Source organism: Madurella fahalii (assembly GCF_045866475.1).
Source record: "Madurella fahalii IFM 68171 DNA, scaffold_3, whole genome shotgun sequence".
NCBI lineage: Eukaryota > Fungi > Ascomycota > Sordariomycetes > Sordariales > Madurella > Madurella fahalii.
In genome coordinates, this window is record NW_027263973.1 from 2,255,781 (window position 1) to 2,272,035 (window position 16,255).

General features: G+C 52.4%; 5 protein-coding genes across 5 annotated transcripts; all 5 read left to right on the forward strand.

Annotated features, from left to right (window-relative positions):
- Positions 1 to 2,994: 2,994 nt before the first annotated feature.
- Positions 2,995 to 3,626, forward strand: MFIFM68171_06126 (uncharacterized protein; the record flags this gene model as incomplete). The annotated part of the gene is made up of 2 exons (XM_071061546.1): positions 2,995 to 3,186; positions 3,324 to 3,626. The coding sequence occupies 2 exons, from the start codon at positions 2,995 to 2,997 to the stop codon at positions 3,624 to 3,626; spliced, it is 495 nt and encodes a 164-aa protein (XP_070917647.1).
- A 2,037-nt stretch (positions 3,627 to 5,663) lies between these two features.
- MFIFM68171_06127 (uncharacterized protein) lies at positions 5,664 to 6,190 on the forward strand (the record flags this gene model as incomplete). Its single annotated transcript, XM_071061547.1, has 3 exons — positions 5,664 to 5,834; positions 5,882 to 5,997; positions 6,055 to 6,190. 3 exons carry the CDS (start codon positions 5,664 to 5,666, stop codon positions 6,188 to 6,190), a joined length of 423 nt encoding a protein of 140 aa, XP_070917648.1.
- Positions 6,191 to 8,356: 2,166 nt separating this feature from the next.
- On the forward strand, positions 8,357 to 8,974 carry MFIFM68171_06128 (uncharacterized protein; the record flags this gene model as incomplete). Its single annotated transcript, XM_071061548.1, has 1 exon — positions 8,357 to 8,974. The coding sequence occupies one exon, from the start codon at positions 8,357 to 8,359 to the stop codon at positions 8,972 to 8,974; it is 618 nt and encodes a 205-aa protein (XP_070917649.1).
- A 63-nt stretch (positions 8,975 to 9,037) lies between these two features.
- Positions 9,038 to 10,240, forward strand: MFIFM68171_06129 (uncharacterized protein; the record flags this gene model as incomplete). The annotated part of the gene is made up of 1 exon (XM_071061549.1): positions 9,038 to 10,240. The coding sequence occupies one exon, from the start codon at positions 9,038 to 9,040 to the stop codon at positions 10,238 to 10,240; it is 1,203 nt and encodes a 400-aa protein (XP_070917650.1).
- A 2,226-nt stretch (positions 10,241 to 12,466) lies between these two features.
- MFIFM68171_06130 (Putative argonaute like post-transcriptional silencing Qproduct-2) lies at positions 12,467 to 16,143 on the forward strand (the record flags this gene model as incomplete). Its single annotated transcript, XM_071061550.1, has 5 exons — positions 12,467 to 12,837; positions 12,900 to 14,215; positions 14,268 to 14,506; positions 14,565 to 15,693; positions 15,842 to 16,143. 5 exons carry the CDS (start codon positions 12,467 to 12,469, stop codon positions 16,141 to 16,143), a joined length of 3,357 nt encoding a protein of 1,118 aa, XP_070917651.1.
- Between the last annotated feature and the right edge of the window lie 112 nt (positions 16,144 to 16,255).

Sequence of the window (16,255 nt, forward strand, 5' to 3'; positions counted from 1 at the left end):
GGGTGATCAAGAGGGAGAGACACCGGCACTGTACTGAAAGGCCGACGGTATACCCCGCTGGGCCGACCATCTGCTTGCCGTGAACGCGGGCGACGACACCTATGTCGCAGTCTGTTGACCCGCCACCGCGGCGGCAACTCGATAAGCTGCCTAGCTCTCGACAACGACAGGCAAAAAGACCGCCACCCCCTTCAACGGCGGGTGGTTGGGGGCCAAGCAAGCACCGGGCAAAGGATAGCCCGAACGGAAGTTCGAAATAGCTCCATCCGATGTCTTCGATCATTCATTGTCCCAATAAACGAAGAGTAGACATATGTAGAGTAGGGTAGACGGAATAAATGATCTAAGCTGTGGAATAAGCTCGCGCAGACTGAGGTATCTGCAAGCGCTCAGGGACCCATTCATCCCCAACCTATTTTGTAGGGCCCGGCACCGGTGACTAGTTTGCCCGACGCTGCCTGTACATCATGCCACTCGAGCGTTAACAGCAATGGTAGTAACTATGGCGGAATTGCCCAGCGCGTGCCTTAGTTCGCAGTACACATCAGGACATCGTTTACCTCGCGCGTAAGTCTCCTCGGATCAGGATTCGGATGTTGAGTCACACATGCGCTTGGCATCTCTGGTTCCTTGCTTCCAATGTTAGGGGGCTACATAATCCCGGGTAACTCGTCACTTCACGGGCGGGTTTGCCATGTTCTCGGTGCTGCAGCACAGCGCTGCGATGCATCACCGTGCATTTCACAATTTCAGGTCAGGCAGCCGGGCTACAGCGACTCGTAATCCACCCTCTGCCTGCCCTCTGCTGGCTGCTGGAAGCCTAATTCTTCTTCACGCCCTTGCTAGTTGCCGTATCTAAAACCCATCAATGCTGGCCAAACTTCACGCCACCCAGGTATCAAGCATGAATAGATCTTCCAGGATCAACGAACCGCAAGCCGGCGACAGCTACAAACAATGCCCGCCCCAATTCTCCAACGGCCTGATCACAAGCCAGGATTTGAACGGCATCGCCAATCCTAGAGTCCTTCGAGGAGAACAGCATTCTGTAACAGTGAATACGCGGCAGGTCGACTCATGTTCGCCAGTTACCATTCCATTGATGGCCATGGCAAGATCGCCGACGGTGTGTCCGGCGTTATGGTGATGGAGTGGGCTGCCACTGGCTCTGATTCCGAGACTTTTGGCGTTTTGACCTTCCGGGCGGGGAAGGCGGGGAGAACGCCGATGGGGAAGATCCGGGGCGACAGAGTTCTGGGTTAGGGTAAATGATGGGGTTGGGACTAGGAAAGGGGATAGTGGTGATGGAGAGGTGGTCAGGATGGTCAACGGCCGGCTGGTGGCGTGCTTTGGGGTAGTCATGTGGTTGATTATTGGTATCATGAACGTGGCGCATCTGGTGTGAATGGTTTAGAACCGGGATATACAGATCAAATTAGAAGTCGTTCACATTCAAAATGTTCGTCCCTCGTAAATATGTTGACAGCAAATCAGATTAAATAGAGCTGTTATTCTAATAATTGTTCAATTCAAATGTAATATATGATGTATGATATGTATTTGACCATTGGTCGTTCAACCGCCCCCAGTTTGATGCATCTCAGGTATAGTAAAAAGTGACAGAGACGATTAGAAACCGTGCCACTTGGCTCTTAGTTCTTACGCTGGGCACCGGATTATTCGCAGGCTCCTGTGCTAGGTGCCCGATTTAACTCTATTCTCGGAGAAAGGTGAACAAAACCCATCATTCAAATGCAAGAGAAATCAGGTCGGTCATTAAGTTCAAGGAGATCCACGCCAACCCCTATAAGCACATAGAAAATGTGGGTAGCTGTCAAATACTACGATTTGGTCGCGTCGATTGTCGGATCAGTATGATTCAGGCGCGCTATCGGCAAGCTGTCTCCGACCAACAAACTATGTCCCCGGCCGCACGGTTTACCGTTTACCTTTAACTTCTCAAGATCAATGTGGATTCCAGTGTTAATGCAATTTAGTAGTGCGCTAAGGACCGGCACACCCTTTTAGGGCAAAAAGTGTTGGAAGAAGAAGAGACTAAATTTTACCATTATTCTTCCTACACCGCCTTGCCTAAAGATAAAGTGTGCTGGTCCTTCTACCGTTACATATATATAGGAAAACCGTGCCGTATAGACCGGGTGAAAAACCTAAGGTACACCCACAAGTAATACGATACAACAATAGTAGACGCCAGTTGAAGAATACTGAGTAACCAGTGCGCTATTCCGTTTATACTCATAGCAGCCAATAAAGAAAAGGCGTGCTGATAGTTCAAACTGCTTTCCAGAAGATCCTATTGCAAAATGACAATAACCCAGTATAAACTTTAATCCAATTGAAAAGGTATTAGCATCTAATCTTGAAGCCATCGCGGGTCGAACAAGAGGTACTTGCAGCTTCAGGTTGTCCGTGGATTATTCTCGTGCTACCACTGCCATTCCTCCCTCTTTCCTTCTCGCTGAGTACAACTCTGTGGGTATCCGGTTCTCATTACGAGGACACCTCGTTACGACAATTATCAGCTTTAGATTTATTCCTCAGTAAGTGGTGCATAACCATTGCACAGCTATCCACACGTTACGGATAATTTTTTATTTTTTTTTTATTTTTTTTTTTTATTTTATTCTTTTATTTTTTTACTGTACCTCTTTGCCATACCTGCAGGTGTTCAGTCCTGCTGTTGACCTGAAAGGTGGCGCTGGTGCTCCAGTGTCAAAGGGAACTGACCAACGGGAGTTCCGTCTTTTGCAAGTCACGAGCAGACATAGAACTGGACTCTTTCCAATAGAGAAATGTTGAAGTGAAGGCAATCATTGACGAGTATGCCGTCTCCGAGCTGAAGCATTTGGACCAGCTGCACAAGCTGAAGACCACAAGCTGGTCCAAATGCTTATAGAATCACTCATTACACACTGTCACATACATTGAAATACGCTGGCATTCACAGAAGACAAACCTGTTCCAGGGGTTGAAATGGCTGCCGTTGCCATCTTCCATCGCCAGCACGCTGGTATTACCCCTACGTCGGCAACCTCCCCTTGCTCACCTGGGGCCAAGCGTGCCCACAGCGATGTCACGGGTGCCGACGACAACGGCGGCGGCAATGACAACGACCGCAACGGCAACGGCGGTAATGGCGACACGTCTATCGTCACCACCACTACCGTAACCACCATCCGCACCATTCTCACCGGCGACACAACAACCACCACAACCACCACCATCACGCCGCCACCAATCAAACGCTATCGCCTTACCCCGCCAACCCCCAGCCCTGTATCAGCCGGCCCCCCCCTTCCCAGCTCCCTCTTCGCCCCGACTCACACGGCCGTCTGGAACGTTTCCTCCGCGCGCAGGCACGCGACGAGATGACACGCCGCGGCGCGGCGCTAGCCAACGGATCGCCCGTCCCCGTACCCGAGTGGTACTGGCGGGAGAGCCGAGCACGGCCTGTGGCGTGGATCAAGGACTGGGTGACGGGGGTGGTTCGGCCAAGGCGGATGGTAGATGACATGGTGGAGAATATGGGGTGGGAGAAGAGGGAGGGGTGGTTGAGGAGGCAGAAAGGGTGGAAGCGTGGAAGGGTGGAAAGGTGGTTATGGTAACGAGGGGGTGATGAGAAGCAGGAGGAGGCGAAGGAAGAGATGAAAGTGAGAGACGAGGGGAGTTGGTGACGATGCATATCATGACGACGACGTTGATAACGAACGATATGAGGTGCTGAGCGTGGTTTTGCCTCTAGCCTCAAGCCCCAATAGTGTGGTCGTTACCAGGACCAGGAATATATTAGCAACTTCAACGCTAAGCATTCCGCCTGGCCGGAGCTTACAATCACTAGTTGCTTGAGGCTAATAACAGCTTGATGCCAATCAGCACCACTTTAGGTCCGACTACACACCGTCTGGTTTGGCTACAAGCCGTTTGGCGTTGGTTAGGTGAAGATTGTCCTAACATCTGAAGGGTTCGAGGCACTTACGATATTTACCTTGATTGCTCTACGTGTTTGTCTGTGCAGCCACCACATGCACAATCATGCGTCTGCGGACCGGTGTGGCTGTTCAGCCCGCGCACGCCGCAAGCCGGTGACTAATAAGTTGGCAACAGATCAATGATTCCCCCGTCACATACTAGGAAGTACTTCGACCTATGGAAGGCCGCTGTCTAATACCTTGTTGTAGGAGAAAGATTGAAAGGTATAAGCAGTCTTGTCAGAAATCAGAGTCCCTGGGTGCTAGTAAGCCTAAGCCGCCACAACTACGTTGACGTGATCCTATAAATGGATTTATAAGGATATAGCTCTCTGGCATGCCAGGAAGAAACACACAATTCATTCACTTTTGACACCCTTAACTTGCAGCGCTGTATTTCTGACAAGCCAAAGATATTCCTTCCCGCTGCAAACCAATCGTTTCCAGCCGCACTATAATTCGTTAGGGTGTTGCCTTGCCTATCTTAGGAATGCCCTCTCATAGTCTGGCCAAAGCAGGCACTTTAACTACTAGGCCTTAATTAAGTAGGCGGTGAGCCTGAAAGCAGTAAGCTTAAAAGCAGCGAGCTATCCTATGATTAAGATGGAGGGGTGAAAGCGAAAATTCTAGGGAACGTAGAGGAATAGGAAGCGGAGTACGCAAGAGAGAGGTTAAAGCGCGAACAGAAAGGAACGTACGGTTTCGGCTTAGGGAAGGGAAGAATTTTTAAATGCTTATTAAGAATAAGAAGGCGGCAGTCGTTAGGGTTTTCCTGCTTTGTTCTTAGAATATAAATCTCTTTTAACCACTTAAGGCCTATCTTTACGTTACTCCAGCCTGCAGGTGAATAGTCACATTTTTAATTCTTGAATTCTAGCACTTCTTTGACGAAAAGAGGGTACTATTAGCCTTTAAGAAGTTATTAGTAAAGACAATTATTAGTGTAAGTCTCTAGCTCTTAACAGTTACATATTCGATAATGACTTAAAGAGTGGGATTAAAGGACTAAATAAAAGGTTTATCAGTAAGGAAGTTCTCTATAACCTTCTCGGCAATCGTCTCTTAATTATATCTACATACCGTGCTTGTCTATATTTGCGATGTTACACAGCTTGATCTTCTTTACCTTGATTTGGTAACGTAGGTGGTTAAGAAGGTCTTTGTACTTCTCCTTAGTAAAGCCACTCTAACGCGCGCTCTCTAACAAGGTGTTTAGCTTAACCTTTACGTTCTTATACCAGCAAGTATTATTTACACCCTTCTTCTGATCCGAGCTTTGGAATAACCTTAGCCAGCAGCCTCTTCGTTACGGCACCAGTCGGCTAAGAAGCTCTTCTGCAAAGGGGAGAGCTTCCGGTATGGTAGTTTGCTCTCTAGCTTAGAGGTTACACCATAGAGGCGTCCATAAAGCGTTGACTGGGTGACCCCATTGTTTGCCGCTGCCGCGCGCTGCTTCGCTCCGGAATTGATTTCATCGAATACCGACTTAATATTTAACTCTCGAACCGTGATGCCCCCCATTTTAGTGTGTGTTGAAGCAAAAATGTGGGAGTAGTGGGTGTTGGAATCGAGGGGGTGCTCCTTTGTTGATGCTGGAGATTGTAATCGGCTGAGGGGCCGATCGGCTGTGGGGTCGCGACTTCTATTCCCGCTGACCAAGTCAGTACCTGTACGATGTTGTTCCACCGTGCCCTCCTGCTGGCCCTGGCAGCCGTAGCATCGTCCGGGAAGCCCACCGAACGCCGGCTTCCCAGCTGGGCCATCGAAATCGCCAACGCCACTTACACCGATGAGCTGCTGGAGATAGGCAAGGCAGTCTTTACCTTGACGCATATGCTGATCGATGTCTGTGAGGCTATCCACTGACCCTCGAATTCAACACATGGTGCAAGGTGGCGGGCACGCCCGTGGATCCTGAGCTCAACCTCCACTTCCAGGTCAACGGCGACATCGGCTGGGTGACGTTCAACAAGACTTGGGCATGTCCGCAGACGAATGTCCAAGGACGGTAAGCAGACTGGGCCGGACTGTATTCTGCGCGAGAGCGCTGACAGGCCTGTCCCAGGTCCCTCTTGTACGGATATGGGGAGTGGGTCATGAAATGCCCGGCGAGAAGCGATCCCAAGATAACCTGTACGGGCTTGACGACGGGTACGCTGCTAGTGAGAGCAAGTATCAAGACGGAATCAATTGTTGCTTGAACTGCGGTATCGTGTGATTCTTGGAGATAAGTAGCTTTCTTATTGGCCTTTGTCTAATCGATGGTTTCTTCGTTTCGTTGATTTATCCACGGATCCCAGCGCTGTTGGTGCAATTCACCGCCACGGACTCAAAGGAGGACATAGCCTAGTGTGTAGTGGCGCTAGAGAGCCTAGATAACTTGAACGTCTAAAAGCCAAGGTATTGTACAGCTTCATCATGCAATTCCAACTCTAAAACCCAACCGCCCGCACCTCAGCTTCTACTCTTGCCTCGTGAACCCTCTCTCTCTGTCTTGTATCTACAGGAGGAGGAGGGATCCTCATAAAGATATTGTCCGGTGTGTAGTTTGCCACTCGCGCAGCGGACTCGGTCTGACGCTGGAATTTCTTGGCTGAGATGGAAGTCCTTGGTTTGAGGTCAGTTTGGATGGCATTTCCAGGGGTGACAGGGTCCGAAAGAGGTGGCTGTGAGATGTAACCGTACCTGGCGTCGTCATGTCCCTCAGTTGGCTGGTTTCGGTGTGATTTGCCCATGGTTTTGGCTTGATGCAAAGCAGGACAGATGTCAGATGTGTGGTGTGTCAGAGATTCAAACAATGGTTTGCCAAGTGTAAGGAAGACGAGGGATTCATGAACATCAGCAAAGTCTGGCAAATTGGACAAAGACTACTGCGGGCTGGTTAGAGGATAATGAAGTATTAATACTCATTTGCTTGATGGCTGGCCATCATGAGCAAGACCGCATGGCCAGAGGGCACACAGCGATGATAATATGAGCACCCAGATATCCCACAAAAATTTACGGTGTGATATTCTCCACACAACAAACTGGAGGACACTTTTCTTGCCCCGAAGTCAACACGGAATGATGCCCGGAAGGTGGGCGCAACGACAATGATGGGATCTTGACCGGGTTTGTCGTTCCGCGCCACCTAGAGCCGAGCCATGCTTGGGAAGCCAACGAGAAAGTTGCCTATCCTTTTAGAACACCGACTATTATTACCCTGTGTGGCAACGGAAGAAAGTGTCTCTGACAGCCCCGTGACCCAAGCGTCTTGCAATATTATTTTTCTCAAAGGGAGGCATTAATGTTGCAACTTTTTCTCCAAGGCAGAATGCTCACCTAAGGTCAGGTACCTACTTTTTGAAGGTGATTTGATGGTCGGTAGACGCATGAACGGCTTAACCCCGCAGATGGGTTCCGACGAATCAAGATGGGCTCATTATGTGCATGTAATGAACTAGCCACGGAAACTTGGCGCGGAAGGATTGCCGACACCGAGGCGATGAAGTACCCCGGAGGCCCAGCAAGGCTCCGAGAGCCTCTTTGTAAATGGCTCTCAAAAGGACTGGAGCCAGATGACAAAATATATAAAGTCACGTCGAATAGGCACTACATTCTCGTGTATTCTTGTGGGCAGAATCCTAAGAGTTCCCATCAATGCCTCTTTGCCGCCAAACACTTTGACTCTGATGCTCTGTGGGCACGGAGCTGGCCTTCAAGGGCAGCCAAATGTATGTTGGTGTAGGACTAGGCCATCTCAGAAACCACCTGCTCATGCTACCCCTCCCCGCACATCAACAGCCAGAATGATGGTGACCAATCATCCAAGTGATACTTGGACTCAGGGTCACTCTACTTTTTCTCTCCCGACAGCCCTAACAGCTGAGGCTTCGCCTGCGCTGGTTCTCCTTCCAGGGCTCCGCCAGGCTCTGTTAGTAGACGACAAAGTCAAACAGCTGGGTGGTCGACTCGTCAGCAGCCATGCACGAGCTGGGCTAGCGCCGCCCGATGGAGGTCAATCGACTCACCTATTGGCTTCAAAAAGGTGTTCTGCAGCCCCAGAAGGCAGACCCGGCGACCCCCTGCTCCATGGAGAAAAGTTGCTCATCAAAAAAGCCCTGCCAGAGGAGGCCTGGTCTCCGCCCGACGCCAAAGTGTCAAAGTGTCGCTCATGCTGCCAGGCAACAAAGCCCCCGTTTTGAATGAGTGCGAGAAAGTGTATAGGTAGTCGCGTTATATATAGAAATACTGAACGCCTACTCGCTGATGCCTCATCCCTCTGATTTCCCTGGGTCATGAATTTCCCGCAGCCCCCCTCCCCTATGTCTAGAGCCATCCCCTCCCTCGTACTGTAGCCCATTTCTGCCCCCCTTCTGTCCTCAATGGCGTCTTTTCCGCAAGATGATAACATACGCTCCAACAAGCGCCCCCGACACGGGGACTATAACCTAGCGGCCTTTGGCGGCAGCGGCAGCGCCTTTGGAACGCCCAGGAACGTCGAAGCGAGCGACATTATCCACCCACCAGTGTACGACAACGCAAACCTGGTCGATCACAGCTACAATTATCCAGGACTCTTCAGTAATTTGATCCACGACATGGATGACGATGGCAATATCGCTTATCCCCTACAAAACTTCAATAACCTGTACGGTGATTTTCCGCCTGAAGGATCCGACGATGATGCCTTGCACTACACGCACGAGCAGCTCGCGACAGCTTCTGCCACTGGTGGTGCTAGCTCTGTTGAACGTCCCATCGCAGAGCAACAAACTATTATTTCGCCGGGGTTGGACACCGAGTGCTCAAATTCGGCATCCTCGGGCACATCTCTCCCTCCGAACCCAAGCCGTCTGACCAAAGCTGGTCCCAGCGCGCAAGAGTGGGAAGAGCGAAAGCCGCTCATCGCGTTCCTTTGGGGGCGTGACAAGCCAGGCCTCGACCTGACGCTCCAAGAGCTGAAGCAGGTGATGGAAATGGCAGGATTTCTGAAAGGGTAAAATCCAACCACTTTCTTGACTTTCTCTTCTTGGATCACCCCAGGCACCAACGATAGCTTACCGATGAAATCAACCGCCAGCGCCACCGAAACCATGTATAAATACCGATTCGACAAATGGGGGATCACCAAGAACGAACGCAACGCCCCCAGCAAACGCGGCGATCGACGCCAACGGCGGGAGATCAAGACCAGCCGAGGGTCTTCCTCCTCTTCCATGTCAAATGACGTTGGAGTGTCCCGCAAAGACTTGTTCGAGAACATGTGCACCCTCTGCGTCGAGGGTATTCAACAAAAGCAAGCCAACATCTGGGCGCTGGAAGATGAATTCCGTGTCTTCGACGACGACTGGGAGGATGCGTACGGCTCAGCAGCAGCGCTCATCTTGGAGCTGGCTAACAATCCGGACTCGCCTTCAGGATGGGACACACTTCGAGAAGACATCGCGCCCATGGTCAAGACGCTCAACTACTTCTCCTTTCCGACCATCTTGATCATTGCCTTCAAGATGTCCAACAAGCTCGTTGACCCAAAGGTTCGTCACACCATGGGGGATTTCCTCAGTGGATGCCTGGGCATCGCCCGTGCCGAGTCCGTGACGTCGTCCCGCCACGTCGCACTGGCGAATCTTCTCGAGGGATTGAATCATGCTGCAGAGCAGCACGACAACATAGAGAGCCTCGTCAAGGTCATCATTTCGTGTTACATCCATTTGGCGAATAACTGCGACACCTCTGTCAAATCAGGGGGTGCAACGGCCTTATCCCTCCTCTCCTTCTATCACGTACAGCTCGGGTTCGACGAGCCGTGGCTTGAAGGCACACTCGATAAGATCATGAAGCTTCTCAAGCGCGCCGAAGCCGATAGAGGCGAGGATGACAAGGCCACGATCGAGATCATGGGACTGGCCATCATGGTGCTGCAAAAGACTAAGCAGGAGAAAACGCTGCAGCATATGTGCGCCCAGATGCGCTTGCGCATCAACCGCCAGCTGGACAACCTCCCCCGGGACGACCCGGACCATAGATATTTTCTCGACCGGCTGCTCGACGCGCACCATCTCGAATTCAGGCTGGCGCAGGAGGACGGGGCTGACGAGCTTGCTGCCGCGCTAAAGAATGAGTATGCAAGGTTGGAGGCCAAGCACGAGAAAGAGAAGGATGGCTATGGCAAGGTTCTGGACCTGGAGGTGAAGGAATTGACCAGCAAGCTGGACCGAACATCTATGTGTGAGAGGGGTCCAACGGACGTGGGCACGCAAGGTTGAACTCTGCTTGTTGGCACTGACCTACGAAGAGGAAAGTAGGAAGAGAACCAGCTGCCAGACCTGCGGAGGCCGAAGATATATAGCCGGAGCTGGTTTCCCCCGCATACGATGGCTTGCACACCGAGTGCTCTAGCGAGGGAAAAGGCGCCTAAAGCAAATTTTGAATGGCGTGCAGGGTATAATGTGATGGCAAGATGCTAAGGTCTGGACTGAGCGCCACATGCCCGGGGTTAAGCAGACAAGTTAACCTTCAGCTGGCGGCCTCTATCGGCCATTTCCGAGGCAAGCTAGTATTAGTCGCGCTGGAAATCGCACTTATGGAGCTCGGCTCCTGACCGCCGAGCTCAGCAGCTTATCACATAAGCTCGCCCAGATCATTTTCCTCTATATATAAGCCAGTCCCTCAGTTTCCTACTGCAGTAGAAAGATCCTCAGAGACTTCAACCTTTCTATACACTTTCTATAACCTCTACTAAGCTCCTATATACTAGTCTCTAGCACACAGCCTTATTCTTCTGGCCTGGACGTAGTTTTATGGGGGGAGAAGGTCGTTGTGGCCCGAGCGTTGTAGAGTGTGGGTCCTGGATATTGCCTTCAGCTGGCGTGAGTTTTGTCAATGCGATTTGATTGGCTTATTGAAGTGGGTCTATAAAAGTGGGTCAACAGGTACAAGCGGTACCTCACGCCCAGCAGGTCGGAGCATCTGAGACTAACGAAAAGCTGCCATTTGAACTGCAAAGTACTGCCCACTCATTTAAACAATGTTCTGCGATTTCTCTGATCATTTCCTGAGCAGCGCCTGAGTAGCGCCTGAGCCAGGTGGCTAGGGGTGGTGCGGGTAACTAGGGGTCGGTGAGGGCAATTTTAGGGTAAAACAACAGCTAGCGACCAATGACTTGCGGTGCTAGGGCCAAATTCCCCGATCTTGCATCTAACATCCGTTTGCCTCGTGCTTGTTGGGTCGTTGTAAGACAAACAGAGCACGATTGCGACAAATCGGAACCATGCCAGGGCGAACGTTAGCTCTCCGCCATCGGCCAGCCGCATGGTCAGTCTGCGAACACTTACGGTCACCGACGATGCCCGCTAATCCCAAAGGTTCCGGTCTTTAAGGCAATGGCCGAATATTGCTGTCTTCGTTGACGACGAGCAAGCAACAGAGATGCCAAGGAGCAATCTGGGGATCAGGTCTGATTAGCGAGGTAAAATACTGAAGACGGGTTGACTGTCTACCTGCCTTATCTTTCGGTGCGCCTGGTGGTACATGTACAGTACCAGCGGCACCTCCATGATTGCTTGTACTACCTTTCTCAGGCTGGATTTTTCAGGATTTCGTCTGTCGTACCCGACTTATAAGCTCGATCCTTTCCCTTCTCGTCCACCCAACCCTCGATAATCTTGGCACTCAGGACGAGCATACCGCCTGCCAAGGCCAGCTCCTGCATTTCGCCACGTCAAACCATGCCGCTTCGTGGGGCTTTCATGTAAGTTACGTCCTTGGTACCGGCGGTTTTGGTAATAATGGGTCGTTGACGACAGTTCCACGCAGCTTCAACCCGCTTGACTGAAACGGCCAGAAACCCAACCCGAATACCTAGGAAGCTTGATTCCGTAATTACTGTATACTTCTTTTGGACTTCTTGCCACTTCGAATTATGCACTGAGGCCCGCTGCAGTTCTCAGTGCCAGATTTGCCAACGATGCCTGACGGCTGACTTGAGCCAGGGTCTTGACCGCTTTTGCCATATATACAGGTTTCCACTTGCTTCTTCCACTCGTCATCAGTCCAAGTGGGGTTTCTCCCTTGTCAGTATCATTGCCGGCCAACATTCCCCGAGCAACACTCACGTTGCCTCTTTTGCCTCCTTGGGGATACAGCTTCCTCTGCTAGATCTTCAAACTCTCTCATCCGGAGCCCTTCCCAGCCCGAAAGGGAAAGGCTCTTTGCGTTGCACCCTTCAACCCGCGCTACCTAACTTTCTCACAGATTTGTCTTCCAAGTTTGCCCTCCAATATTGCCTACTTCCTGCTCGTTCGTCCGATAAGCGGCCCTCGCGCAGAAGCCTTCACCCACATCGCCTCGTTCGTGTAGTTTCTGCAAGCGGTAATAGTGTGTTCATGAGCGCAGCACTCCCTTAACAAGCATCGTCAAGACACCTTCAACTCCTATTATACACACGGCGCCAGTTTCTCTGGTCTGTGCCTTATCCGATTACCGCTCGCACGATGGCCGACAACCGCGGTCGTGGCAGAGGTCGAGGCGGCCGAGGCGGAGACGCATTCCGCGGTGGTGGCGGAGGTCGCGGTCGCGGTGACTTTCACGGTGATCGTGGCGGCGGACGGGGACGTGGTGACTTTCACGGTGATCGTGGCGGCGGACGGGGACGCGGTGACTTTCACGGTGATCGTGGTGGTGGACGTGGACGCGGTGATTTCCAGGCTTATCGCGGCGGCGGCGGCGGCGGCGGCGGCAGGGGCCGCGGCGATTTCCAGGGGGGTCGCGGTGACTTCCAGGGAGACCGCGGTCGTGGTGGCGGCCGTGGTGGTTTCCGGGGTGGTCGCGGCGGACATGGTGGCTTTGCTGGCGATGTTTATCCGTAAGTGGGCCGTAAATACACGTTCCCAGTCGGGGCATCCATGTTGATTTCGTCTCGTGAAGGGGCCAAAACCAAACAGTCCCTCAGCCTGACCCAGAAGTCACAGCGCTTGAGAATGGCTGGATTCAGCAGCAGAATGAGTCACTACGCCAACTCACCTCGAAGATGGGCAAACTCTCAATGTCTGACAATAACAACTTCTTCCCGATTCGCCCAGGCTTTGGTACAAGCGGGACCGGAGTCCTGCTCTGGGCCAATTACTTCAAGATGAACGTCTCGGTCCAGGAGCTCTTCAAGTACGACCTAAGAGTCACGGCTACGAAAGTGACCAGGGCGCAGGACGACGCCAGGAAAGAATCCAAGGCCAAAACGGCAACCGAGCTCAAAAGCCAAGCCCAGCCTAAGAAAGGCTCGGGGAAGTGGCCCAAGGGGCCGGCCAAACCGGGCCAGGAGCAATCGGGTGAGGGACAGCAGGGCGAGGCTGCGGCTGAGGATCCCAGAGAGATCAGAGGTAGTAAATTGGCCAAGATCATCCAGCAGGTTCTCAGGCAAGTGTCCGCTACCGTCGCGTTTGCTACGGAGTTCAAGTCACATGTGGTTACTCTGAAGATGCTCAAGCTCCCGCCGGATAATATCGTGGAGGTGGAGCTTGCTGATCGCGGAAAGCCCGAGAAGTGGTTCGTCAGGTTTGATGGACCGCAGTCGTTGGACATTACGGGTCTGATGAGTTACCTGAGAACCTTCAACGACCCGGGCAATGAGACTGTCTTTCCCAAGTTTCCCGGCGAGCTTGATGCGCTCGGCGTGGTGCTCGGTCATTCCGCCAGATCCGATGTCCAGAAGACTGCCACGGTTGGACGGAGTCGCTTCTTCGCCATCGACACGGAGCGGATTGAGTCTACGTTTCCGCCAGGGAGCCTTCTCGCAATCTTACGTGGCTATGTTCAGAGCGTCCGGCCGGCGACTGGCCGGCTGCTTTTGAACACTAATGTCACCCACGGCGTGTTCCGTGGACCTGAGTCGATGTCTTTCAAGGAGCTTTTCGAGAAGTTCAACCTAGCGGGCCTCGACCGTCCCCAGCAGCACCCCAGTGTCGCGGACAACTTGGCGAGGATGCACAGATTCCTCGTCCACGCACCGGTCGTTTGCGAACTACCCAGCGAGAAACCCGGGCAGTGGGTAACCACTGAGCGCTCGATCGCTGGCCTGGGTACTTTGAGAGACGGGGATAAGGAAAACAAGCTAGAGATTAGCGGCCGCTTCCTTACTCCGGGCACAGTCCGTTTCCGCCTTAACAAACCTTCTAAGGATGATAGGCCACCGCCAAAGGGCCTTCAGTACGGTCAAATGGTCCTCGTGGCGGATTACTTCAACGCCAGTAAGTATTGCCAATAAACATCTCAGTAAGGTAGAGTTTTAACTTTTTGCAGAATATGGCTACAAACCGCAAATGGGATTGCCCTTGGTCAATATCGGGACGTCTAAGAACCCTAGATATATTCCGGCAGAGTTGTGCAAGTTGGCGCAGAGAAAACCGATCAAGGCGAAACTGTCGCCGAGCGAACAGGATGCGATGATCCGCTTCGCCTGTCGACCGCCGCCTGACAACGCGCTATCGATCACTACCTCAGCCAGAAGGGTGCTGGCCTTAGACCAGAACACGCTGCTCGTCTGTCCGCCCTTTTTCTTCTGCCGGGGCATTGCCTACATATACTAACGATTTGCAGGACAAGTTCGGCATTTCCGTCGACAAGGAGCTGATCACAGTCAAAGGCCGAGAGCTGGCTCCTCCTGCTGTTGCTTACTTGAAAGGCAACTCGATTCAGCCCGTCAACCCTGAGAACGGCCAATGGCTGATGAAAGGGGTGAAAGTCGCGAAACCTGGACGGCTCAATGGGACTTGGACATTCATCCGCATCAACGGACGGCCAAATGACACCAATCCTGTTGCGAGTGCCGTTACAGGCTTCGCCAAGTTTCTACGCGATAATATGGGTATCAGCATCCCGGAGAAACCAAACCAGCAGAACGGCATCTCGGTTGGTAGTCCAGCAGAGTTGAGGACTACGCTTGAAAGACTTGACAAGTCCCAACCTCGTCCGGCGTTCATCCTTGTGGTTCTACCGGACAAGAACACGCATGTTTACAACGTCGTCAAGAAATTCGGAGATGTAGAGTTCGGCTTCCATACCGTCTGCGTCGTCCAGAACAAATTTCTCGAGCCGAAGGGCCAGCAAGGATACTTTGCCAACGTCGCTCTCAAAATCAACCTGAAGCTTGGGGGCGTCAACCACAGGCTTAGGGACGAAAATTCGTTGATCAAGGCTGGGAAGACGATGTTTGTGGGATACGACGTTGTGCACCCCACGAACCTCGGCCCCGGGGCAGCGGAAAATGCTCCCAGCCTCGTCGGCTTGGTGGCGAGTATTGACAGCGACCTTGCTCAATGGCCCGCTGTCGCCTGGAGGAACCCACCGCGGGTCGAGATGCTTGATAAAGCCTTGGCCGAACACTTCAAACGCCGGCTGAGTCTTTGGCACGCCAAGAATCAGGGCCGTCTACCAGAAAACATCGTCATCTTCCGTGACGGTGTATCGGAAGGACAATACCAAAAGGTCCTCGACGAGGAGGTACCCTTCATCCGCAGGGCATGCGATGAGACTTATACAGGAGGTTCAAAGCCGCGGATCTCTCTGATTGTGTCTGTCAAGCGACACCAAACACGCTTTTACCCGACCGACCGCAATCACATGCACCCTAGATCCAAGAGCCCTAGGGAGGGAACGATTGTTGACCGAGGCGTCACGAATGTGCGGTACTGGGACTTTTACTTGCAGGCACATGCTTCACTCCAAGGTAGGTAGTTTTCTTTGGGTCGGAGGGCGGCTGGCTAGTGCTGCTCGCTAGTTCGGGGAGTCGGCTGTGCGATCACGGCGCTTTGTCAATAATGCCCCCTGCGTCCGGCCTGAATGCTAGATCTTAGCTGACATGTTTCCATTTACAGGCACCGCTCGCCCCGCTCACTACGTAGTCCTCCTCGATGAAATCTTCCGAAGCGACTACGGCGCCGAGGCGGCCAACGTGCTGCAGAAGTTGACGCATGACATGTGCTACCTCTATGGCCGCGCCACCAAAGCTGTCAGTATCTGCCCGCCGGCCTACTACGCAGATTTGGTTTGCACCCGGGCGCGGGCCCACAAGAGCGAGCTCTTTGATGACAATAGCTCCGTCGCTTCGGGGCACTCGGAAGCGACCGGGACGATAAAGGTCCACGACAGACTGCTGAACTCCATGTACTACATCTGATGGGGAATCTCTTGTCGAGATGGATGTAACACGGGCCAAGGCGACGATAAAACAGGCGGTAAACGAAGGAGCGACGACACAGTGAGCCATTGGGAGCACCACACAGAATGGC